The sequence below is a fragment of the Ahaetulla prasina genome, chromosome 1, assembly GCF_028640845.1.
Source record: "Ahaetulla prasina isolate Xishuangbanna chromosome 1, ASM2864084v1, whole genome shotgun sequence".
Taxonomy (NCBI): domain Eukaryota; kingdom Metazoa; phylum Chordata; class Lepidosauria; order Squamata; family Colubridae; genus Ahaetulla; species Ahaetulla prasina.
Genome location: NC_080539.1, coordinates 352,302,415 through 352,326,352, shown reverse-complemented (window position 1 = coordinate 352,326,352; position 23,938 = coordinate 352,302,415). Strand labels below are relative to the sequence as shown.

Here is a 23,938-nt window from a genome sequence, read left to right as displayed (position 1 = left end):
AGCATTAATTTGAAGACTACCTGCCCCTTTGCACAAAAACAGCAACTCTGTTACCCAAAGGCAGACTTTGCCTTTTAACTTTTGTCTCTATATGTGACTATCATATTTTCAATATATTATTTTGAATAGATTAAAAAAGAAATAAAGACAAAAATCTGAAACTGTGCAGTAAGTTCAGCGAACATGTAAAGACACATTAGGATAAGAACAATAGTTTAATAAATCATTAAACAAGACAACCCATCTGGGTCATTCTTTACTAGAGACATTTTACTAAACAGAAAAACAGAATGACCACAGCTGGGCAAAAACACTATGGGAGCAGGAACAACTTCTACTTCCTGCCGTCTTCCCCATTGAATTTACATGAGGGGAAACTGGTAAAGAGCATCAGAAATGCTTCTCCCTCCCTTCTTGTCATTCTGTCGTTTTCTTCCTGGCTTCCCTCTTCCTTAGAATTTCTGCCAGCTTCCCCGTTTACTTTACTTGTGGAAAGCTTGCAGGAAAAAAATCAATTTATTTATTTATTTATTTATTTATTTTTCGCATTTTTATACCGCCCTATCTCCCTAGGGACTCAGGGTGGTTCACAGCCAGATAAAAATATACATATAAATACAAATAAAACATCCATTAAAAAACTTATTACAAATGGCCGAATAATTAAAAATGACAATAAAAATAATAAAATCCCCATTAAAACCAATTCGAATTTAAAATCTAGTCCAGTCCTGCGCAAATAAATAGATGTGTCTTAAGCTCGCGGCGAAAGGTTCGAAGGTCGGGAAATTGGCGAAGTCCTGGGGGAAGCTCGTTCCAGAGGGTGGGGGCCCCCACAGAGAAGGCCCTTCCCCTGGGTGTCGCCAGCCGGCACTGTCTGGCCGACGGCACCCTGAAGAGTCCCTCTCTGTGAGAGCGAACGGGTCGGTGAGAGGTATTCGGTAGCAGCAGACGGTCCCGTAAGTATCCCGGCCCTATGCCATGGAGCGCTTTGAAGATAGTCACCAGAACCTTGAAGTGCACCCCGAAGGCCACAGGTAGCCAGTGCAGTCTGCGCAGGAGAGGTGTCACATGGGAGCCACGAGGGGCTCCCTCTATCACCCGTGCAGCCGCATTCTAAACTAACTGGAGCCTCCGGGTGCTCCTCCTCCTTCTCCTGTAATGGGAAGTTACAGGTCCGAGGCTAGCAGACAGGTAAGTGGGGAGTCATGAGAGGTGCTGTGTGATTGGGGAAGCATCTCTGGATGTGTGGAAGAGATGCCATGCAGGTTGGGGAGGGTGCACAGGAGTTGGTGTAATTGAAGAACTGGGGCGGAGGTGTTCGCAGATGGTGCATGGGACTGCTTGGGAGCACATGAGAGGTGCCATGCAGGTCAGGAGTGGTGCAGGGAGGCAGTGTGGGTCAAGAAGGGTGTGTGGGGTGCCCAAGAGATGCTGCATGAGGGTGTGGTGCAGGTCAGAAAAGGAGAATGGAGATGTGCAAGAGGTGCTGTGTGGGTTAGGAAAGGCACACAGGGAGGGTGGCAGAGGCCAGGGAGGATGTGTGGGGGTCCACAAGTGCCACATGGTTTTGGGGAAGGTGCAGGGAGCAGTCTGGGGCAAAAAAGGTGCTAAGTTTTTTCCCTGCTGTTCCTTCCTCCCTCCCTCTCTCCCTCCCTCCCTATTCATTTCCTTCCTTTCCCAGCAGGATGGTAAGCCCATTTGTGATACCTTGGTTCAAAAATTGTTGTCCTATGATGCACCATTCTGCCCATTTAAATAGGAAAAAGAATTTTAATATATAAATTTTATAATAAAATATTAATATTAAAACAGGTTTTGCCCAAGAGATTGCATATTATGCATATATTCATACAAAACCATTCATCTGACATTCTCAGGTAAATGTTTCTCTTTTTCTTTCTTTTTTCTTTCTCCTTCAGCTTGCAGTTTTTTTTTCAAGAGAATTGATTTTTTTTCTGAAATCACTTTAGTATAAAACAATATGCTGATTTCCTTCTGGCTGTAGAGATGTTCTGCAGAAAATTTATTAAAAATTCTTTAATTTCCAATTTTCTTCAGAGTTTTTCTGTAAATTAGAGGTCAGAAAACAGCATCCAGGATTTCATGATGAAATATTCTGAAAAATGTAACAAACAATTTGGCTGAATCTAACAGCCAAAAGCAATTTCCTTCCATAATTACATACTACACACTTTCTTCCCTCAGCCATGTGTTAATTTGCTTGAAGCTATCACACCTAGTGAGCATTATATCTGCACAGGGACAACATTTTATCCATGGTGAGTCATCTATGACAGGGGTCTCCAACCTTGGTCACTTTAAGACTTGTGGACTTCAACTCCCAAAGTCCACAAGTCTTAAAGGGATCAAGGTTGGAGACCCCTGGTCTATGAGACAATGCCTGCCCTCTGGAATAAGATTTTCCCCCATAGATTCAAATGGCTTCCTCTCTACTTGTGTTTCAAAGAACCCTGAAAACTTGGCTTTTCACCTTGGCCTTTGTTCAGCATGTTTGGAAAAAAAACATCTTTTTTTTTTCATTTTTGTTTCTCATCTGATTTTATTTTATCGGTGTGTTTTTATTCTTTTTTGTTTTGTGGCATTTTCTTATTTTTAATAATTTCTAAACCGCCTAGAATCACTTGAAGTCAGGTGACATAAACTGAATATGTAAAGAAATGGAGGTCAAAAAAGATAAGAGATTTCAAATGTATGCTGTATGTAACTGGAATAAAGATGGATTTGATTTGAAGTGGATAACTATGAAACTAAATCAGTCTGTCCAATCATTTTTATTCAATCGGCTTGTAAGGCAAGAAGATGGGTTGGTTATAGGGTCTGCTGGTTGAAGAGGGGGGTTGGACTAGACCTCCAAGGTTTCTTCCAGCTCTATTCTGATTGATATCCAGAACACGTTTAACTCATTTGCAGAACCAGTAAGGCTAATACTTACCATTTTTTTCTTTTGCATGATAAAGATATGAATGTCTTCACTCCGATATTCTTCATCATGTTCACCCAAGGGAACCTTTTGCAACTCAAAGTCCCTTTGAAGAAGCTGTGATTTAAAATTATACCAGAATATGTTCTTAAAAACCACAGTATACTCAAAATACTATTTGTGCTTCTTATGACTGTTTTAGGAAATAATATAAAGCATGAAATCATTACTCAGTATTTTAGAATCCTGGTTTTGAAAAACTGCCCTTCTACTCGTGCAAACCCCCCTCCCCAGAGAATTTGATTCCTCCAGATCGAGAAACAGTTTAACATGACTCACCTCAAAGTATTTTTTCTCTATTTCTGGGTTTTGTCCCACAGTTCTTTCTTCATAACAGCAAAGGATGAAAGTATCCAAGCCAGCCAAGTCCCTCAGGGTCTTAACCAATGGTTCCAGTGACTAACCGTGAAAGTTAAATATTTGACATTTAGCCTCCACCCACTATTTATATATGGCTCAGTCCAATTTGTACTTTAAAAACTTGAATACAAGCAACTGGATCACTGTATTAGCAAGTATCATTATTTCTTTTGATGACCTCTCAAACTTTAAGTTATTTGGGATAATTACCAGGCAGATAGCAGTAATAAGTGCAAGTAGAATCAGTTCAGAGAAAGATCAGAATATAGACTTAGGATGACAATCATGAGGCACTGAAAGGCTGGGCTCGTTCCACAGTCATCACTCCATCTTATTCACAGACTGAAATAGGTGATGCCTGTTGAATATTCCTAAAGAGTTTGAACAATCCTGAAAAGGAAATCTCCCCAAGGATTTCTCAGGAAAAAATATGTTCTAAGCAATAATGCAAGCTACCACAAATGGAGACAGTTGGCTGAATGAGCCACAAGTTACTTTACCAGCAGTACCCAAGAAAACATAAATAAAATGAAAATAACAATCCAAAATATTTGAACATTATGTGATTCTATCAGATTGAGATATGGTGACGCAGGAGTTACAGGAGGAGAGAATTCTCAATTGCCTAGGTTCCAACTTTAAAAATCATGAATAAATTCTCATGCTGAGTGAGGTTTATGGGAATTGTAGTCTAAAACATAACCGGGACCCTTGGCTGTCTACCCTAAATGTATAGCATCTGAACAGAACTGGAAAATCTAGACTCAAAATCCTATTTAGTTATGAAGTTCACTGGATAACCTTGGACTACTCACTATCATTGCCTGTATGTATCTCACAGAAATGATGTGAGGACATGATGGGTGCAAGGACCTTAGCCCTTTAACAGAAGGGCAGTTTTTTGAAAAACCATAATAAATACTCAAAATCATTCAGAAATCTTATAGCAAAACGTAAGACTCAGATATTCAATTCATTGGTCAAAGGTGTTCATAGGCTTTGTACCAGTGGTGAAATCCATTTTTTTTTACTACCGGTTCTGTGGGCCTGGCTTGGGGGACGTGGTGTGGCTTGGGGTGTGTGGCAGGGGAAGGATACTGCAAAATCCCCATTCCCTCCCCACTCCTGGCGGAAGGATATTGCAAAATCTCCATTCCCACCCCACTCTGGGGCCAGCCAGAGCTGGTATTTGCTGGTTCTCCGAACTACTCAAAATTTCCACTACTGGTTCTCCAGAACCTGCTGGATTTTACCCCTGCTTTGTACACCCTACTGTACAAAGAAAAAATAGCCTACTGATTATCATTTTACTGTGGCATTTCTACTATGATCTCACAGCAGCAAAATCAGTTCAAAGGATGTCACAAGTTTAATCCCAATTACAAGGCTAGAGATTCTTTGCCTGCCCTCAACCCTATTCTTAGCCCACTGATATTAATTAATGGAATGAAGTTTACCTCTTCGTAGTAGATGCAGTCTGCCATCAATATGAAATCAGGCGCAGGAAGAAAATCTGTCACATCCTCCCCCCTAAACATGTGAATAAAAGGAGTAAAGACTTACGGAATACTTATTTAACTACCGTAGTTTATATGGCCGTCTATCTCACATGAATCTCAGGGGAGGGGGGGCTAACAGGTAAAAGCAGAATAAAAACAACCACAATTAAAAACAATATGGAAAAAAAAGATAACAGCTGAGACCATACACGACATCCCATATTTAATAGAACCATGACCCAGAAACAGGATCATCCACACTATCATGACCCCAGGCTTGAGGGCAAAAACAAGTTTGTAATGTCTTGCAAAAGACCAGCAAACTCAGGGCATAATTACTCTAAGGGAATGATGTTGCAGAGCGTGGGTGCCATGGCAAAAGAGGCTCTCTTCCTGGGTCCTGCCGGATGGTATCTCTTGCGGGTAACACCTGGAATAGGCCTTTCCTACCAAATCTAACAAAACACCACTTGGGAAATACAATAAGTAACTCAGCCTAAAGCCATGAAGGTTGATTGACGTAACACAAACAATATTGAGAATATTTGTTACTGATTGGTTTATCTTCAGTGGTCATTTTTCTTTTTGTTTCCTGATGTGTCTTATCTATAGAATTTAGTTATTTTACTAATGTTGTTCTTGTCATTATTAATAATTTAAACTTACTGGCCACCGAACTCCAATATTTTTATTGTATTAGTCACCCAGATTTGCTTTATATGAGGCAAATGGCCATATAAATCTAATCAATCTAATAAAAAAAATACAGAACATTTGATTCATTAATTATTTTATGTAGGCCCTGAATTTTAGCCAAGTTTCTTAAAGCAGTATAGTTAGATGCACAGCTGATATATCATTTATTTAAATTTTTAAATTTAAATAAATTTTAAAGTCCTATCAAACTTTATAGTGTAACTTTAAATATATTTAATTCACCCCAACAATTTATCAAGATCCTTTGTATTACAGACTGAAGTAGGTTAAAAATATTTCATCTTTCTTGTTAATCTTGTTATCTTCCCTCTGTGAGTTAGATGGTTTAAAAATATAATAAGATATATAAAAAAAATTAGCCTGTTAGCTTCTGTCTGATTAACCAAAATTGGTTTTCAATTTCTTAAAGTAAATAAAATAAAAAATTAATACAAACCATTTCAGTACCTTGGCTTCAATAGAACCTGACACTAGATGTTGATTATTCTCAATATTCACTTTTAATAAATCCTGAACTTCCTCCAGATCAGTAACAGTAACATTTGCTCTACAAAAAAAGGTGGAAGGAAAATATGTTAATATTCCTGGTCCCCCACTATTATAAAAGTAATACAAGACAGAAAACAGCATGAAAGCATAAAACCCACCATTTTCTTTGAAGGATGGCAGCACCTTTTATGATTAAACAGATTTACTGAATGGCATAAAATGTTGTGAGCTATAGCTCACTTCATCTGATGCAGAGTGGCTGGACCAGGGTTTCTCAAATTTGTCTATGCTTACTGGGGAATTCTGGGAGTTGAAGTTCACACATCTTCAAGCAGTCAAAGTTAAGAAACATTGGGCTAAAACCAATATGGGGTTTAGATTTGTGTGCATCTTGATAAAATGATCTGCTTTTTATTAAGATGGAAAAGTTGCTGTCAGAATCCATACTGATGATTTGCCACAGCAGACAAGCATGGCTGCCTTCCACAATGCCAATTTTTAAAGCACTTTGAATTGCCAAAGCAAATCATGTAGAGGAAATTCCTGCCAAAGCAAATCATGTACAGAACTAAATGTATTAAGGCAACACAGAGCCAGTTCTCCTGGCAAATAAATTAGATAAAGTTAAGATGGAAATTATTTACACATGAAATATGGCCTAGCTTACTTTCAAATAACTGCAACAACCCCTTTATAATAGCCCTAGAGAGAAAATAATCTTTCTCTCTCTTCCTCCAATGAAGCAGGCATAGAGAGAATTTTGCATCATCAGTGTTGTGCATATGATTAAATTCACCTGACGTGCTAAGGTGTAGTATGATTTATTGCTTCACTTTTTGAATGAATACAACCATTACAATTTGTAAGCAATTATTTCTGGCTTAGTGTGAGCCTACCCAAGTTGGATTTATTCAATAGCCATGGTGGGGACGGGGGGAAGGCTTTTTGCAATTTATGTAAAAAGTTTCTCTTTGAGGGAGATGGGTGGTTCAGAAACTTGAACAATCAATAAGTTAAGTAAGTTAGTAAGTAAGTAAGTAACCAGGTTACTTACCAGGTTTGCCTGGTTCACCAGTTGTGCCCCTTCCTAGACCGGGATGCCCTATGCACAGTCACTCATGCTCTCGTGACATCTCGCTTGGATTACTGCAATGCTCTCTACATGGGGCTCCCCTTGAAGACCATCTGGAGGCTCCAGTTAGTCCAGAATGCAGCTGCGCGGGTGATAGAGGGAGCCCCTCGTGGCTCCCGTGTGCCACCACTCCTGCGCAGGCTGCACTGGCTACCTGTAGCCTTTCGGGTGTGCTTCAAGGTTTTGGTAACTATCTTTAAAGCGCTACATGGCATAGGGCCGGGTTACTTACGGGACCGTCTACTGCCACTGATTGCCTCCCACCGACCCGTTCGCTCTCACAGGGAGGGACTACTTAGTGTGCCGTCCACCAGGCAGTGCCGACTGGTGACACCCAGGGGAAGGGCCTTCTCTGTGGGGGCTCCCACCCTCTGGAATGAACTTCCCCCAGGACTCCGTCAACTTCCTGACCTTCGAACTTTTCGCCGCGAGCTTAAAACACATCTATTTATCTGTGCAGGACTGGATTAGAATTTTAATTTTAAATTTAGTTTTTAATGGGGTTTTTTATTATTTTAATTATAATTTTAAATTTGGCCTAATTCAATAAGTTTTTTAATAGTGTTTTTATCTTGTATTTATTTTTGTGTTTTATCAGGCTGTAAACCGCCCTGAGTCCTTCGGGAGATAGGGCGGTATAAAAATTTGATTAAATAAATAAATAAATAAATAAATAAATAAATAAATCCCCAAAAGGGCTAAAGAAAAACTTTCTTGGTAATAATCTCTGATCAGGAAGGTCTTTAGATGGTAGCAGGGCTCTTGGGGCGGCCATCATCTTTCTGCTTCCATCAGAAGCCCGGGGTGGCTGGAAGAGCTGCTTTCCACACAGAAGCGCCACAGAGAAAGGTTTAGATCAGGGGTCTCCAACCTTGGCCACTTTAAGCCTGGAGGACTTCAACTCCCAGAATACCCCAGCCAGCAAAGCTGGCTGGGGAATTCTGGGAGTTGAAGTCCTCCAGGCTTAAAGTGGCCAAGGTTGGGGACCCCTGGTTTAGATCTCGTGGGGGTTGCCCTTTTCTCTGCCAGGGCCGAGAGGACATCCAGGGCAGGGGACCAAAACGGGGCAGCGATGCCCGGTGAAGGGCCGGCAGCCCAGGATCTCTCCCCACCCACCCCCCGCACCCCCGCCGCCCTCGCTCCCGTACCCGAGGCCGGCAGCCACGAGGCCGACGAGGCCGGTGCCGGCTCCCAATTCGAGCGCGGCCTTGTGGCGGAGGCGGCCCACCGGGCTTCCGCCGCTCTCCTCCGTGCCTTGCCCTGTTTGCGCCGCGCTCTTCTCCAGGAAGCGGGCCAGCACCAGCGCGGCGTCCCACACCACCGAGCCAGTCCCGCCGGCCGAACGCTGCGTCAGCCGGAGGATCCCGGAGCCGTCCCGCCGGGGCAGCTCCCGCTCGAAGAAGACCGCCGGTTGAGGCGGCGGCGGCGGCATGAAGGAAGGGCGGGAAGGGCCGGCCTTGTTTTCCGGCGGTGCCCTCTTGACCGACAGCTAGGAAGGAGGACCGGGCAGCCGCTCTGTCCTGCTCGCGGCTGCCCGCCGTTGCTCCGAAGGATCAGCGGAGAGACTTTCTTCCAGTCCCCGCTAAGGTTTCCCGACTCCGTGAATTCATACGCAAAGGGCGGGTCTCTCCGGCTAAGAACAGACGGGCGACGTGAGAATAGCAGCGGCGGGAGCGGCAGCAGAAGTCACGGCGCAGCCATGAATGAGGGCGGTTAGGCAAAAAGCGAAACAGCTGCTTTATGACAGGGGTCCCCAACCTTGGCAACTTTAAGCCTGGCGGACTTCAATTCCCAGAATGATATTCTGGGAGTTGAAGTCCGCCAGGCTTAAAGTTGCCAAGGTTGGAGACCCCAGCTTTTATGATGTAACTGAATCTGTGTGTGTCTGGGGGCCTTGGTCTCAGCCCTCGGGGAACAGTCTCCGATGGCCCCAATCCTGCTGGCCTTTTGCCAGGCCTTGAAAATCTGGTTTTGAGCATCTTGGTTGTATTGACCTGCATTTTTTTTCATCAGCTGATGTCACATTTATAAACATTGCTACACATTCTCTCTTGTCTGTTTCCCCCACAACAACAATCCCATGAAGTAGTTTGGACTGAGAAAGAATGACTAGCCCTGTAATGGTGTACTTGGTCTCAACTGATTTGATCGTTGGCTGCCCAGAGGAGAGGCAGTTATTGAAATTGAACAAATACATATAATTCATTGGTTGGTTTAAATATATAGGCGTGTCCGACTCTTGGCGACTTTATAGGCAAATGCTTCCCATGCTACCCTGTCAAGCACTGCTTCTTGGATGTTCAACTTTGTATCAAATTTGATGTTATCAAGCCAGCATGTTTGGTTGCTTGCCCTTCTTGTTCCACTAGCCATTCCTAGCATCATCGCCTTCTCCAATGAATTTGCATGCATGACATGGCCAAAGTAAATCAGACATAGTATTATGATTTTAGCTTCTAGTGTTGTGTCTGATTTTATACAATTTAACACCTCACTATTGCTCTGGTTGTTAGTGGTATATGTAATAATTTATGCCAGCACTACAGTTTAAAAGCATGAATTCTTCAATGAGCCATTCTTAGTGTCCAACTCTCATATCATTATAGGGAAGACTATTGCTCTACCTAGGCTGCCATTTGCATTTATATTAAGAGATTTGCTTTTCCAGATCTTATTCTTGTTAATCCTTGCAGTGTGGCCTAAGATTATTCTGCATTTGTTTTCAGGAGTAGAACTGCCATCATGAGCAATTTTCGGTCCAAGGAAGATGAATTCTCAAACTAATTCAATTTCCTTCTTGTTGATTTTAAACATCTCATATCCACCAACAGTTGTTATCATTATTTTTGTTCTCCTGATGTTAAGACTCAATCCTACTTTTTCATTTTCATTCGAGTTTCCAGATCATTTTTTCCATGTCTTCTTTATTTTCAGTCTATAGTGTTGTATCACCTGCGTACCTCAAATTATTTATGGTTCTTCCCTAATCTTCACTCCAATATCAGACAGTTGCAGATCTAATTTCTGCATAATCACGTCAGCATACAGTTTGAACAAAAAAGGTGATAAAATACATCCCTAATTCTCTTACTGATTCTGAATCAATCTGTATCACCATAAAGTGTTCTCACTATTGCCTCCTGATCAGTGTACAGTGATATGATGAGTCTGATCAGGTGGGATGGGACACCAAGATCATGCAAAGCCACCCATAGCCCATATCAAACACACACATAGTCCTGTTATTCTGAATATCTAATTCAGTATGTTTATATTTGCTGCCTCTTTTTAAGAGAAAGGTGATCATAGATCAGTGTTTATCAGAATGAAATTATCTGTGTAGAAAGTATTCTGTTCCTCATATTACATAATAGGAAAAGCTATTTTGTTACTTTCACACAGCAATGAGACCCATTCTCGCTGCATAAATACAACACTGTAGGTTTTGCCTGGTTATTGAACTATTGCATTCCTTGAGTTTGCACAGTACATTCAATTTTGTGCTATCCAAGCAGGTTACGCCAAGCCAAAAAAAATTGGACAAAGTTATCACAAACCCAGATTAGTATATAATGCAAATGCACCTGTTGTATCTTTACCCGACTTCATAAAGCATGTTAGGTGAGTGCAACCCTATTGTCTTAAGAACTGATGCCACAAATATTCCAAATCCCCTTTTATGTATCTTAGAAAGTCTTTTTTCATTCATTCCTGGCCTCGTTGGGGCAAACTTCCATGAAATTGTAAAGCACTATGGAAAGTTCTGATGTAGGTTCTATTGAGTTTAAAAATTGGGTATTATCAAATTATCAGAAGCAATCTTTACCTTTCTGATGCAAGAAGCTGAGTTTCCATGAGTTATCAAGACTTGGTTTTAATATTTGAAACTGTGAACATACAAAAACCTTTTATTAATTAATTCATATGAATAGAGCATCAACCTCTTATGTGCACATGGGACTCATTTCACATGACCTGTCTTCAAATATGTTGGGTGTTACAACAAACCATGTATTGTTTAACAACAGTTTCTTGAATAAGCCACTGTTGAATGGATTCCCTTGTAATATGAGTTAAGAATTGTTAATTGTATAACAAAATGGTTAGATGCACATGACATCTTAACTCAGAACAAACCATGCCATAATATGGTGTAATTTTCTTTACTACCAAGTACATTCTTCCCCCTCTTATCTGTTGCCATAATATTAGTTTTAACTTGCAAGCTATGCATATTTGATGTTTTCTGGCTCTAAGGGCATAATAAAGATTAAAATAAGACTTGCAAACTACTAATGGCTACATGCACCAGTAATAGAGCATACATAACAACTGGTACGTAGTAGTACACTTTTAGTTTTCTTTGTTGTTAGGGAAACCAGTGTGTATCTTATGCAATACCTAGTAAAAAGTATCCATAGTAAGATGTCCCAAAGATCCTTTCCTGAAAAAGCACCTTTGGGACAACCATGACTTAGATCAGGGCTGTCAAACTCACAGCCCACAGGCTGCATGCGTCACGCACTAACCACACCCATGCCCAGTTTAGCAAAGGGGGGAAAGGTTGTGAGATCACATGACGAGTTTGACACCCCTGACCTAGATGACCAAGAATCTCCATAGACATGTCCCAAAGGTACTTTTCAAAAGACAACTGGACTTCCGTGTTTTTTTCCTTGAAAATGTTTCACTTCTCATCCAAGAACAAAAAAAAGTCCAGTTGCCTTTTGAAAAGCACCTTTGTGTCCACCATGACGTCTTAGACGATTGAAAATCTCCATAGGCATCCATAGCCAGAGTACAGATACATTTTTAGTGAAATCTTTTGATTTCAAAACTTAGTTTCCTTGGGTTTTCTCTAGCATTAGTTTTTGTATTTATACAAATTTATAACCAATCACGTGCAGACTGTTTTGAACTGACACCACATATGAGCTTGAAACTTCCCATTTTGAAATAGAAGTAGATACTCCAATTTTCCAGAATGCTCTGGAAATGTTCCAAGTGGCCTTATTTCTAATTTGAAAAGTCCTGGTTTACTTGTGAGCACATTCTATTTTACACAGCTCTTTTAAGAATATTTTTTTCCAAAAAAGTAATGTAAGAGTTTCTTGTAATTCCCTTCCCTTGCATTTTTATAAATGTTTTAACTGTTTTATGAGCCATCACTACCTCTTGGAATTTTTGGCTTAAATATCACATAGGGTGAAACAGTTTACCACAGGGGTATCAAACTGTATTTCTTCGAGGGCCAGATCAGCACTATAGTTCTACGGGGACTGGTGGGGGGAGATGGGATAGATTCCTCCTGCAGCCCCCTGATGGCCAAAACAGGGTGCAGGGGCCTGCGTGCAGCCCCCTCTGTCCCTTTTTGGGCCTGAATGGTCTCCTGCAGCACTGTCAACAAAAAATGGGTCACATGGAAGCCCCGTGAGGCCCATTTTCGGCCTCCAGCAGCACTCTGCCGGCCAAAAACGAGCTGCGCAGAGGCCTCCACGTGGGCCATTTTTAGTCTGCAGAGGTCTGCTGAAGGCCGGAGAGGCCAAAAATGGGCCGTGGAGGAGTCACACGTGGCCCGTTTTGGCTGGCAGAGGTACTGTGGGCTGGTTCTTTGATATTTCTAGGTTGGCCCCGCAGCCGGATTTAAGCACCCCTGGTTTATTACAAGCAGGTGACATGAAAATTATTGGAAATTATTGGGCAAATAATCAACTTTTTTAATTTCTGTAATAGTGGAAAGGAGGAGTGCACCATTCTGGATTTTCTGCCTTCGGCACCAACTTGCCTAAAGCCATTTCTAAGGAATTTAATCTGTTTTTCTTAACGATAACCTTGCAAGAATAATATAACTGGAACAGGCTTTCTTAAAAATTAAGACCAGGTGATTTATTAGTCTGGTTAAGAACTCTGATACAAAGAACAGTAAAAAGCCACAGAGCAGTCCAGAGAAGGCTTTTGGATTCTACAGTACTTGAACATTGTGAAAGAGCCCAGTCACAAAAAAATCCAAAGGAATCCTGGTAGCACCTATTTCAACCAACCCATTTTAAAGTCACCACTGAGTAACAGATTGCTGAATGTGCATGCAGGTAGTTCTTGGTTTATGATAGGTTTTTTTTACAATTGTTCAAAAGTTATAATGACCTTGGAAAAAGCGACTTATGACCTGCACTTGCACTTACCACATCCCTATAGCCAAGTGATTGCAATTGTGTGGTCGGTAATTGATTCACATTTATGACTAGCTGTAGCATCCTGTGGTCACATGATTGTACTTTATGTTCTTTTTTGCCAATTTTTGGCAAAAAACACCCATTGGGGAAACTGGATTTGCTTAACAATTGTGTGATTTATTTAATGCCCGTTGTAAAAATAGTCATAAAATTAGGTTTGACTAGACTTATGCTCACAATGACTTATAACATACGTTCCAGTTGGTGGTGAAATCCTCTGTGAACTGCTACTGGTTCGCTGTGGTGCGCCTGCACCAAAAGCACGCTGCGCACGCATGCACACCATATACCAAACGCACACTTTGCACAGAAAAAGACGACCACTAGGTAAGTAGAACAGCGAGGGGGGGAGAACAATTGTGTCGCACAATTTAGCTTCTCTAGGAAGCAGGATTTCCTGCTTTCTAGCGAATATAAACTACGCGGCACAGCTGATCATCAAAAATACCGGTTCAGATGAACCAGTAGCTTTTCTTAACTACCAGTTCTCCCGAACCGTAGTGAACCAGTAGCATTTCATCCCTGGTTCCAGTCACAATTGTGGTCATTAGTCTATCTATTACCTATACATCAAAAGTTTTCAGGCAAGCTCAAGATATCAACAAATACAAAGGGGTTTTAACACAACAATTGTTTATCAATAAGATACTGTTAATCTGTCTCACAGGTGACCTGTATCTACAAAACCTATCATCCCCTTCTTTCCTATCATTCCTATTTAAATCCTATATCAATCTGTTTATCCACCTTAGCCATGGTTGTGTGGACTGGCTTATCCAGCATGCTGACTAGGATTCTGGAAGTTGAAGTCCACCCATCTTAAAGTGGGCAAAGTCTAGCCACTTTGCACATCTGATAAAGTGAGCTGTGGCTCATGAAAGCTTATGTTTTTTTAAAAAAAAGTTAACTGAAAAAGGTGCTACCAGACTCTTCAGATCTTTTTTAATATGTGAACCAGACTCATTTAATATGCCAACTTGAATGGAAAAAAAGAGTTCAACTGGCCAGAGGAAGGTCTCATTTAAGTTTCAAAGAGCCCAAAATAGCATTCTTCAATATCTGCTGGTTTAAACACTACATTTTCAGAAGGGACCCCATAATGACAGTAAAGGTCTAATTTGAAGAAAGAAGGGTAATTATAATATGGTTTTCATCACTAATATGTAGAGAAATGCTTACAATAGTATAATGCACAGAAAGAACAGATTGCAGAAGAAGCCTCAAGTCACATAAATGTATACAGGTTATTACTTTGTAAATTATACATTATAAACAACTGTACATAATATGGCGCAATAGCTCTGTTCGTCAAAACAGCAGGCAACTTTTTAGCTTAAGACACCTCCGCTTGTTTAAACAATGAAGGCACAACTGAATAGGACACACGTGCTAAATTCTCCTTGAACAGGTGGGTGAAGCAGACCCTTTTCCGCTTCTCACTTAACTGGGCCAATTGTAGTGCACTCTCTTAGTTTAGTCACTTCTCTTTTCCCAATTTCAGCAGCAAAACTACAAAAATTAAGACATGATGTCACCTAACATTTGAAAACAACAGTAATATAATGGTCTAGCACAAACCTCTTGATTTTAATTTTTTTCCTGAAAAGGAAGTATCCGAATAGGTTTATAAAAACAAAATTAGAAACATGACATAGGTCTTCATGTTTGGTGGGAAGTCCATTCATTATGGCGTCAATTGGGCACATCCACTTGAAAGTTCTCCCAGGTAAATCACATTGAAATGAATCTATTCACTGCAACTCGACTTGGGTGAGAAAGTTTCATGAGCACTTCTCAATGCATCTTACCTGGTGCTTTCTAGAAGGCCATAATGGCTAGGATTACAGTCCTGATACAGCTTAAAGACACCAGTTTGGAGAAGATTCTCCAATTAATTGCACCTTTAAACACACACACACACACACACACACACACATATTATGGAGAGAAAAGGCTGCTCATGCTCCAGTTTGGAAATAAAAATCCATGAGCAACCACTTTTGTTTTGGCTCAGTGCAATGAACTGATGTCAGTTTAAAATTAATGTAGTGTGTCATTTACAGTGCAAAATATGGTTTTCTTTGTCACAGCACTGAAGAGGAAGAGGAGAAGGCAGTGTTACTGATCCCCTGAGGAGAAGATTGATGGTGTGAATAAACAGGCTAGCGTGAGTCTGAAGGCTGTTGTTCCAATGCTTGAGGATGAGTCTTGCTCTGCAGCACTCTGGTGCATATGTTTGCCTGACAAAGGGCTCAAATACACCGTGTCATTGGAATAAATTAAGGAGAAACCGTAAAGTTAGGAGCTGCTATTCCAGTGTCAATGACTACCATAATGAAGGTCATTGAGGAGCTTCTGCATTTTCTAGCAAAGAGTGTCTGTGCAAAGGAGGGTGAGAAAGTTCCCTCTTGTAAGTCTTTGGTGGCAGTTTTGGTAGCTGAGGACTGGAATTCTGGCGAGGTGGGACTGGAGGTGCTGCAAGGCTATTAAGGTTTGGGCTAAGCATGCACCAGCGACGCAATATTCGAGGTGATGGGGTGCCAGGAGGAGTGTTGGGGGAGTTTGGGCATGTGCTAACTTCCCGGAGCCAGTCTGGCTCTCTGTGAAAGTGTCCCACAGGGGGTGGCTGAAGATTGAATGAGCAGTTTACAAAGTGCTCTGGAGGGCGAAGGGGCACTGGAGGAGGAGTGTCAGGCAGAGGGTCTCTTGGTGGAGGTGGTGGAGGGCTTTGCAGCGGCTGATCAAACAAACCAGTGTAAACTGGGACTCGTGGCTGTATCTTTGGAGGAGGTGGCTGTCTTGGGGGGACAGCAGGAGGATCATCATCAGACCTGGAACCACCCTGAAACACATATGAGCAGAATCATCCAAATTGTTCCCAATGTAAATTATTTTGAGCAAGAACCTGCATTAACCTTCATGTGTCTCCATCTTCAAATTTCCTGGATGAAAACACTGATATTCTCAAAATACAACATTCCATACCTCTTCTTCATCATTCTTGAACTTGAATATTAAATCCTCAGAGAGTAAAACAGTTTGATTTAAAGTTAATGGTTTAATGTTCCACCAAAATGAATGGATTTCAACCTCTAAAAACACGTATTTCAAAACGGCTGGAAATACCAACAAGCCATGTTTGAGACAATTAATGCAGCAGACATGAAATTGGCACATGAACTGATTAACAAGCAAGTGGGTATGTGTTGTTTTGAGAGGAGGCACTTGCAGATGCACAAACACAGAAGGAACTATAGGGAGACTGAGCGATGAGAAATAAAATCACAAACAGCTACAAGATCTCTGCTTTGCTCATAATCTACAAATATTGTATACATAAAGAAGTTTCTTTTAAATAGAAGATTACCTTTGAGTTGGAAAGCTCCTGATCAAATTTCTTACGAGGAGGCAGAGGAGGAGGAACCAGGGGTTCTTCACTTAATTTATGCAAACTTCCACATGAACTAAAGAATGATTCTGAAGAACAAAGCAGAGAGAATTAAGAGTGTGTGATTGCATACTGAATCTTTTGAGACCTTATTTGTTAAATGTATAAGCCCTAGCAATTATTTTTCTATTTTCCATACAGATAGTCCTTGAGTTACAACCACAATTGAGACCAGAATTTCAGTTCTAAACAAGGCGGTTGCTAAGTGAGTCATACCCAATTTTACAAAAGTTTGTGCCATGGGTAAGCAAATAACTGGAGTTAAGTCAATGATGCGGTCATTAAACGAATCAGGCTTCCATCATTGACTTTGCTTGTTGGAAGCTAACTGGGAGGGTTGCAGATGGCGATCACATGACTCCAGGATGCTCAACTGTCATAAATACTTCCTGGTTGCCAAGAGCCCAAATTTTGATCACATGATTGTGGGAATGCTATGACATTCTAAGTATGAAGAATGGTTGTAAGTTGCTTTTCTCAGTGCTGTTGTAACTTCGAATGGTCACTAAATAAATGGTTGTAAATTGAGGACTACCTGTATATCCTTGTTTATGTTTTGCTTTTTCCACCTGTCTTCTGTCTTTAGGACAGGATGAGAAAATCTATGGGCAGTTTTCTACAGTGAATGGAGCTGACATTTTTGGACTTTTTTTTTTAGTATTTTGGAGGTTTACATTCATGAGGTCAAGGGAAACAACTGCAAAGGTTTAGGGTACCTAACTGGCTTTTGGTCACAAGTCTGTAAGCCTTTAGAAAGACAGTTAAGAGTGGGGAATTTCCACAGGCACTGGATCAGAATGAGCAAAGTCCTGGTAGGTTAGGATGCATTTTAGTTCTGATAGCCATTTAATTGTTTCATTTTACTGCTGCTTTATATTTCTGTTTAATGATTTTGTATACCATCTAGTCTCATATGATTTGAGTTGGATGGTCATACACACACATGCACACAGACGTCAACTCAACACAGTGAACATACCTAATAGTCCTGCCTCTATTTTTCCCACAACAATCCTATGAGATGGGTTGGGCTGAGAGTGAGTGACTAGTTCACAGTCTGGCTTTCACGAAGGGAGGCCTAGAACTCAGTCTCCTTATTTCAAGGCCAGCACCTTAACCACTACACCAAACTGGCCAAATATAAATGTTATCAATAAATCTTTGTGCACATTAACCTTCAAAAACAGGAAGAAATTGCTCTAATGTTTTAGGAGGTTTGGCATTTTCTGAAGTCTCACCAAACTTTAAGGCACCCATATTTCCCCTTCAAAACTGCCCCCAAAGCCCCAACCTCCCCAAAAGAATCTGAAAATCATCCCCTCGAAATGTAAATTGGATCATTGGTTATTCCCCGTCAGCTTTAGACAAGGCCAAAGATCATACAATTTTAGGATTAGAGTGACTCTTGCTGTTCTTTTGCATACATATACAAAGAGAGAATGGAATTCTAAGGAACAGCCAAAGTACTTACTTGACTGTGGCAAAAGGACAGGAGCAAATATGCTGTTGTTGCTACCTGTGGAGAAAAGGCAGAAAGGACACAATCAAGAACTTTTCCCTGCCAAAAGATTGTTTAGAATTGAAAATACAGCTAAGCAAAAAAGTTAAGTGTAAGCGACACAACTTTTTTCACCTGAACTTGACAAAAGAGCATGAGGACTAGTCTTGGTCTTTTTACAGCCTTTCCCTATCTGCATCATCAAATGTGCTCCAGCAATCTCTTTTCCGTTATGTGCTTACTGCATTGCCTTTCTCTGACCCAGACTGTACCCGAGGCAGCCTTAAATTATCCTTAGGTAGTATTTTCTTTTTGTTATTGACAGAGTTTTTGCCACGTGCACTATTTGGCATACCTGACCAATTATCATTGGCATAATCAGGACACCTCTGTGAGGTGGGATCTGACTAGCTCTTATTGGTGCAGGTGTGCTTTCTCTCTTCAAGAGAGTCTAACTCTTTCAAACTCCAGTCTTCCTACTGGTACACCACCGAGGATAACAAACTGATCTTTGACTCAGGCATCGGGGTCTTCAAGAGGGGTTTTGAAGCTTTCAGGGGAAAGTAGAATGAATTTAGGAAGTCAGTAATGAAACACTGTGGGAAATAAAATATTTCATTACTAAAAAAGAAGAATAGTTATTTATAGTCAATTAACCCATAAGCATTCTGGTCTAAGCTCTTTGAAGCAGGGTTTATAATAAAAGGCATAGGCATTTTATTAGCATTTCTTTACAGGTAGCCCTTGGTTAATGATCACTCTTTCAACGACCATTTGAAGTTATGACAGTGTTGAATGAGCGGTACTTAACAAAGGCCCTCAAAATTCTGGCTGTCTCAGAATCCCTTTGGTCAATCCAAGGTCTTTGACACCCAGCATTTATGATGGTTGCAGAGTCCTGTACACATAATCACCATTTGCTTCTCGTAAGTAAAATTAATGGATAAGGTTGCAGGTAAGGTTGCAAATTGCTTTGGTTAAGTCACTTGTTCTCTGGTGACTTTTTTCTCCAAGGAGCTTGGTTATGGTACCTATAGTAACCCTCTGTCCACAGCGGCCACCCATCCACTTGCTGCACTCATACCTCAGTGGCCATCTACACAGCCTCATGCACCCTTGCACAGCCAGCAGTAACCACCCCTAGTCCCTCTATGCTTGTAATTCAGTGTCTACCTGCACAATCTCCCCCACCCAGCAGCAACCACTCCCAGCCCTACTGTACCTCAACAGCCCTTCACAAACCTGGCAACAGCCACCTCTGGCCCTAGAGCACTCATGCCTTGCCTCAAAAATGCACTCTCCACCACACAGTAGCAACCATCCTCAGTCCTTCTATGCTCACACTATGCAATGCTGGCCACTTATACTTATATTATGCCTTTGTGCATCCTCTCTCACCTGGGAGGAGCAACCCGTGGCCCTAATGTTCCCATCTCACACTGCGCAAGCCACTTGTGCACTCTCCCTCACCTTCTGCCACTGGCAAGTCACTCTATAACACCTGCTCTGCACAAGCCACTCATGCATCCTCCCGCAAATTGCAGCAGCCCACTTATCTGCCCATCTGCTGCTTGGGAGCTGTTTGGGACTTGCAATTTCCTGCCAGCATCCCTTTTGGTTTTTTTGGAAGTCACCAGGAAGTTGTGAGTAGATGCTTGCTTAATGACCTATGACCTTTGCTTAACAAGGGCAGCAGGGAGTGCCAGGACTGCCATCAGTAAGTGATGCAGCCACATGATGTCATGTTTTACAACCATACTATAAATGGAAATTCTGGTCCCAATCGTTATCATAATCCAAGGACTACCTGTCAGTGTTTTGCAAGACTCAAGTGGCTATGGCAGAAATGCCTGAATCTCTAGGCATGTGAAGAAAGTGACGCAAAAGGCTCTGCAGGCTCATTCATGACAGATGGGAACTGCTGAAGCCACATATGAGCTTTGAAAAACATGGAGTGGCTTTAATGATTCAAAGGGGGCTCTTTGTTTTAATGTTTTGCATGGGCCTAATAAAATGTTAAGGAATGGAAAAGAAATGGCGAGCATAAACATTTGGGGGTTAAATCATCGATCTCCATTGTGCCATTAACACTTGAGTTCAGTTATAAATGGCATAAAAAGAAATACATCTTGTTCCAGGTCTCAAAAGTTAAAAGACAAAAATGCTGCATTCAAAATACAATAACTCAGTGACTAGAATCTTTCAGAAGAAGTATTCCCATCTACCTCTCACCCTCTAAGACAGACTTATCATAATACGGTAGAGCAGTAAACCTGCAAATATCAGAGATAATTTTAGTTTAGTTTTATTGTAATTTGAGAATGTAAGGTCGTTCCGAATACTTACCATAGGAGCTATTGAGATCAATGTCTATGAATACACTGACTTCTGATGATGCAGACACTGGAGGAGTGGATGGTATGTTTGGTGAGGTTGGTGCTGATGCTGCGGACTCCTGTTCAGTTTCAGTGATTCTGCTAAAACTAATCTTATACGGCTCCTTTTCAAGAGGAGTTGGATGGCCTCTCAATGTGCCAGATGTGGAGCTATGCCTGCCAGCATTTGGCCTTATTCCAGGAGATTTTAGAGAGTAGCTGGTTTTTCTAGGCTAAAAGAGAGAGAAAAGAATCCTTTTGTTTCTTTGAGCTATTTTGCTTTATGTTTAGAAATACAAGGAAATAAATCTGCAAAAAAGACTAATCATGCTAAATTAGGAACGTTGCTTTTTTCCTTCCTAAACCATCTTTTGCTTTTAAGAATGAAATGTTAATTCCATTCTTTTGAAGGTAAAGGTAAAGGTTCCCTCGCACATATGTGCTAGTCGTTCCCGATTCTAGGGGGCGGTGCTCATCTCCGTTTCAAAGCCAAAGAGCCAGCGCTGTCCGAAGACATTTCCGTGGTCAAGTGGCCGGCATGACTCAATGCCAAAGGTGCATGGAACGCTGTTACCTTCCCACCAAAGGTGGTCCCTATATTTTCTACTTACATTTTTATGTGCTTTTGAAACTGCTAGGTTGGCAGAAGCTGGGACAAGTAACGGGAGCCATTACACGGCAGCACTAGGGATTCAAACCGCTGAGCTGCCGACCTTTCGATTGAAAGCTCAATGTCCTAGCCCCTGAGCCACTGCGTCCCTTAAATTCCAACTATAACTTAGTTCTTAATTCCAACTTAATTAAACTATAACTTAATTCCAACTATACCTCTCTTCAAACTACATTTGACTGCACGCCTTTGATATCTCCTCAGATAGAGAAGGAAGCAAAATTTTCATTTTGCTTTGAAATACAGTTCTTCATTGGAAACAAAAAAAAACATCTTTTAAGGGCTTAGATTAATGTAAGCAATAATTATGCTTACATTAATTATGTGGAATAATTCAGAACACTCCACAATGAAGTGCCATTTAAAACTACAAAGTAATTTTGTGGTGCCTGTCTTGTCAGCCATTGATATTATTATAGTTTTTCCTAGAAACCTTGCCAGGTTTGAGAAAAGAGCAGTATCTCTGCAAGCGGCACACATCTGCCAGCACAAACCATTATTTTTTCTATGAATTAAATATATACACTATCAAATGGAGTCCTATACAGGTAGTCTTCACTTATCAGCCAGTTGTTCAGTGACCGTTTGAAGTAATGATGGTGCTAAAACAGATTTATGACATTCTCAAAGTGCCAGCCTTCACAGTACTGCCACAGTCACGTAATTGCAATGTGGGCACTTGGCAACCAGTGCACAGTGATGTTGCAGCACTTGATAGTCACGTTTTATTATTTGCAACCTTCTCACAAGCCAAGTCAATAGGAAAGTCAGCAGGGAGAATCGCAAGTCGCTCCAGTAAGTTGCTTACCTGGCAGCAGGCAACCCCCAACCTTGCCATACTAGTGGGCCATTTGTACACTTTCTCCTGCCTGGCATTAGTTATTCTTGGCCCTGATGTGCTCACATGTGCCTCGTGGGCCATTCCCCCACCAGGTACTAGCCATCCCTGCCCTGTTGTCCTTGTACTACATCTTGCCTGCCTGCCATCCTGCTTGTGAGCTACCTAAAATTCAGTTGTTGTTTTTTTTTGTTTTGTTTACATTTATACCCCGCCCTTCTCCGAAGACTCAGGGCGGCTTACAGTGTATAAGGCAATAGTCTCATTCTATTTGTATATTTTTTTACAAAGTCAACTTATTGCCAACAATCTGGGTCCTCATTTTACCTACCTTATAAAGGATGGAAGGCTGAGTCAACCTTGGGCCGGGCTCGAACCTGCAGTAATTGCAGGCTTTGTGTTCTTAATAACAGGCTGTTCTTAATAACAGGCCTTACCAGCCTGCGCCATTCACCGGCCCAGTGATCCTTGATTATTGCTTAACAATGGCAATGGAAAGTTTTAGGACTGCTGTTGCTAAATGATGTAGTTAAATGAACTTGTGCATCACATCTGCATCACTTGGCAGCAGAAATTCCAATCTCAATTACTGTCACTAACTGAGAACTATCAGTAGTAAATCAGTACATTATTTGAATACTTACATATCTAGAGGGCTGTTTGCAATTTCGGGGCTCAATCTCCTGAGATTTGTTGAATAAATAGTCTGTGAATTCTTTTTCTGGGTAATTTCCCATGGGGTTCAAATTTTCAAAAAATCTCTGAAAAACAAAAAAGTATCATAACAAAAAGTTCCAGTAAGGGTCAGCATATGCCAACCTCCATACCCCACCCCCATCCCAGCAAGATTCTGGAAATCACATTTGTTCCTAGGCTCTCAATCAATTTACACTGTATCATATTTTATTTCCTCACATAGCCTTAGCAGTGTTGAGATTATTTATGGATGGGACTGCATGTGTACACAGTGTATGTGAAATGGACAAATAGCTCTACATGAAGCCCTCAACTTACAATCACAATTGAGATCAGAATTTTGGTCACTAAGTAGTGCATTCATTAAGCGAGTATCACATGACAAAACCCAAATCACTTTTTCTGAAGCCATCATAAATTTGAATTGCTATTAAACAAATGGTTGTAAGTCAAGGACTACCTATATTTCTATACATTTTAAACTGAAAGCAAACATTAAAGATGAAAGCTAGTTCAATTTAATGGTGGCTGCAGGGTACTCCCATCTAATTTTACAAGCTGGTATTTTCATAAAGAAAATCTAAGAACTTGGGACACTTTGTGAGTTACTGCTAAATCTAATCCTCACTGTTGTAGAAAACACTAATATGCAATCACATAATTGGAAGGGACTTTAGAAAGCTCTACAACTCTCCACTTAAACCGTCTGAAAAATTACTCTCCAACCTCCTTTGATGACGTCTAGCAAAGACAACCAACTTATTTATGTGGCAGTTTGTTCCACCGGCTGTTAGCTCTTACCATCAGGAAATTTCTTCTGAAATCTAGCCTGAATCAGCTTCCTCATATTTTTAACACATTGCTTTTAGTACTGCCTTTTAGACATTAGAAAATATGTCTACTTTTGCTTCAATGTGACAACCCTTCAGATATTTTGAAGGGCTAGCATATCTCTGTACGGTTTTATTTTCTGAGGGCT

At 41.1% G+C, this 23,938-nt stretch overlaps 2 protein-coding genes across 3 annotated transcripts in view; both read right to left on the bottom strand.

Annotated features, from left to right (window-relative positions):
• Nucleotides 1-200: 200 nt before the first annotated feature.
• VCPKMT (valosin containing protein lysine methyltransferase) lies at nt 201-8,945 on the bottom strand. 2 transcript variants are annotated; one of them, XM_058163117.1, is made up of 6 exons: nt 8,350-8,943; nt 6,017-6,127; nt 4,822-4,894; nt 3,284-3,403; nt 2,957-3,061; nt 201-2,119 (listed from the first exon to the last, which is right to left on the bottom strand). In XM_058163117.1, the coding sequence occupies exons 1-6, from the start codon at nt 8,631-8,633 to the stop codon at nt 2,105-2,107; spliced, it is 708 nt and encodes a 235-aa protein (XP_058019100.1). In that variant the 5' UTR covers nt 8,634-8,943; the 3' UTR covers nt 201-2,104. The 2 variants fall into 2 exon arrangements, with proteins under 2 accessions (XP_058019100.1, XP_058019101.1); XM_058163118.1 differs by lacking the exon at nt 3,284-3,403 and having other exon boundaries at nt 8,350-8,945.
• Nucleotides 8,946-11,059: 2,114 nt separating this feature from the next.
• The window catches only part of SOS2 (SOS Ras/Rho guanine nucleotide exchange factor 2), a 45,367-nt gene continuing 32,488 nt past the window's right edge, over nt 11,060-23,938 (bottom strand). Inside the window, exons 19-23 of the mRNA XM_058163108.1 lie at nt 22,908-23,024; nt 20,727-20,988; nt 18,354-18,398; nt 16,802-16,911; nt 11,060-16,276 (exon numbers count right to left, since the gene is read on the bottom strand). Of these exons, the coding sequence (XP_058019091.1) occupies nt 15,776-16,276; nt 16,802-16,911; nt 18,354-18,398; nt 20,727-20,988; nt 22,908-23,024 (1,035 nt within the window). The 3' untranslated portion in view covers nt 11,060-15,775. The remainder of the gene's footprint in view (nt 16,277-16,801; nt 16,912-18,353; nt 18,399-20,726; nt 20,989-22,907; nt 23,025-23,938) is intronic.